The 2174-nt window shown below is 46.7% G+C and overlaps 1 protein-coding gene across 1 annotated transcript in view; it reads right to left on the bottom strand.

Annotated features, from left to right (window-relative positions):
* The window catches only part of Nup210l (nucleoporin 210 like), a 109083-nt gene extending 107247 nt beyond the window's left edge, over nucleotides 1–1836 (bottom strand). Inside the window, exons 1-3 of the mRNA XM_005367309.3 lie at nucleotides 1762–1836; nucleotides 1591–1625; nucleotides 422–558 (exon numbers count right to left, since the gene is read on the bottom strand). Of these exons, the coding sequence (XP_005367366.1) occupies nucleotides 422–558; nucleotides 1591–1625; nucleotides 1762–1836 (247 nt within the window). The remainder of the gene's footprint in view (nucleotides 1–421; nucleotides 559–1590; nucleotides 1626–1761) is intronic.
* Nucleotides 1837–2174: the final 338 nt, after the last annotated feature.

Genomic DNA, 2174 nt, shown 5'->3' with positions numbered 1-2174 from the left:
GATGGTTGTGAGCCACCATGTGGTCACTGGGAATTGAACTCAGAACTTCTGGAAAAACAACCAGTGCTCTTAACCACTGAGCCATCTCTCCAGTCCCTCATCTTTGCTTTTAACATAGCCTTTTTTTGTCAGGCATGGTGATGTACATCTTTAATCTCTGTATACCCGAGGGTAATGCAGGAGCACCTGTGAGTTCAAGGCCAGCCTGGGTTACACAATGTGTACCAGGGTTAGGCAGGCCATTTCAAAACTCCAAATAAATGGCTGGACGTGGTGGTGCCCACTTTTGATCTCAGCACTCAGTAGGCAGAGGCCAGCCTGGACTACATACTGAACTCCAGGCCAGCCAGGGCTACATAGTGAGACCCTGTCTCAAGTAGACAACAGTCACAAAACCAAACAAACAAATCCCATAACATACCTACTTCTCGAGCAAGAATAATGCTGCTGAGGCGGATTGGTTGGGTGGATTCAGCAACAAGAACAGCTCTTTGGGAACAAGAGGTGCCATTTTCATAAGAAGGCTCAATGGTTACTACATCGTGGTGAGTGGAATGCCTGCCAAAGCAAATAGTTTAGAGCATGAAATGCGAGCCAAGCAATGATGGCACAGGCCTCTAATCCTAGCACTCAGGGGCTGGAGAGATGGCTCTTCCAGAGGTCCTGAGTTCAATTCCCACCAACCACATGGTGGCTCACAACCATCTGTACTGAGATCTCAACATGCTTGGAGGCAGAATGTTGAATACGTAATAAATAAGTAAATAAATAAATAAATAAATAAATAAAATCTTAGCACTTGGGAGGCAGAGGCGGGTGGATGTCTGTGTGTTCGAGGCCAGCCTGGTGTACAAGAGCTAGTTCCAAGACAGCTAGTTCCAGGACAGCTAACCCTGTCTTGAAAAACCAAAGGAAAAAAAAAAGAGCATGAAATGCTTGGGTCAAGGCAACATCTGGAAGAAAGGTCTGCATTCCTCCCATGCTACCTATGACTAGGTATGCCTCAAAGACACTCTGGAAAACTGTCAGAGGACACTAGACTAAAACAGGAGAGTGATCTGTACCTTTTCCCAGTGGTTTCTCCTGCAAAGATCTAAAATGCTATATTCCTCCCAGGATGGCTAATAAAAAGACTCGCCAGACGGTGGAAGCACACACAATTAATCTCCAGCACTTAGGAGACAGAGGCAGGTGAGTCTCGAGTTCGAGAGACCAACCTAGTCTACAGAGTGTGTTCCTAGATGCCCAGGGCTACACAGAGAAACTCTGCCTCAAAACAAAAAGACTCACACTGTGGGAAATAACACTGGGGCTATGTTTGCAACAAGATAGGACTTCTGTTATCCTGAGAAATGATTTCCTGAAAGCCCCAAAATTGAGGCGCTATCTAAGATGGAAAAGTTGCCAACTTCCTGAGACCAAACAAAAATACAACTCGCCTCAGATTCCAGGTCCTCTACAAGCCTAAGTTCCTTATCCTTCCTCATGAACTGAGACTTGAAATTCTTGTACTCTGAGATAAAAACCTCACTGCTTCTCATGGAAGGCAGGAAAGGGGCTGGGGAAGCAGTTCCTCAGCAGAGGGCTTGCCTGGCTTGTGCAAAGCCATAGTCCAACCCTCCGTTCTGCAAAGATACAGAAAGGGGAAATCTCTTTCATTTAGGATTATTTTAGTTAAACTCCCTTACAATTCTGGTAGTCGCATGACCTGCTATTGGGTTCTCTTAGAGTCAGGAAGGTCATTAACCCAGGACAGGCTACCCTGTTTTCTTCCCTCTTCCGTTGCACCAGGGGAAGGGAGCTCTCCTCACACGGGCGGATCTCATTTTCAGGCATGATGATCGTTGTCTTGTTACTCTAGTTTTGTCGTTGCTCTCAGGGTCTTCTAATGTGGCTCTCACTTTACCTGTCTTTGTTTCCATTATAAATCCCTCAAATTGGGGGAAATACATGGCGGTAGTGTCGGGCATAGGGCTTGCCTGTGCCGACAGTTGCTTACACGGGCTGTCTCAGCAGGGAGGCAGATTCGCATGCTAGTACATTTCTTACTTAAAAGAGCCTCCAATTTAGGGTCTATTCCATCCAAGGATGTCACATCCAGGCCCCTGCACACTGTGGGACCACACCACATTTCTGTAAGCCCGTCCCTCTTCACTGTGTGTGTGTGGGGGGGG

The sequence above is a fragment of the Microtus ochrogaster genome, unplaced genomic scaffold (assembly GCF_000317375.1).
Source record: "Microtus ochrogaster isolate Prairie Vole_2 unplaced genomic scaffold, MicOch1.0 UNK16, whole genome shotgun sequence".
NCBI lineage: Eukaryota > Metazoa > Chordata > Mammalia > Rodentia > Cricetidae > Microtus > Microtus ochrogaster.
The sequence above is the reverse complement of the archived record's forward strand: the minus strand, read 5'-3'. Positions and strand labels throughout refer to the sequence as shown.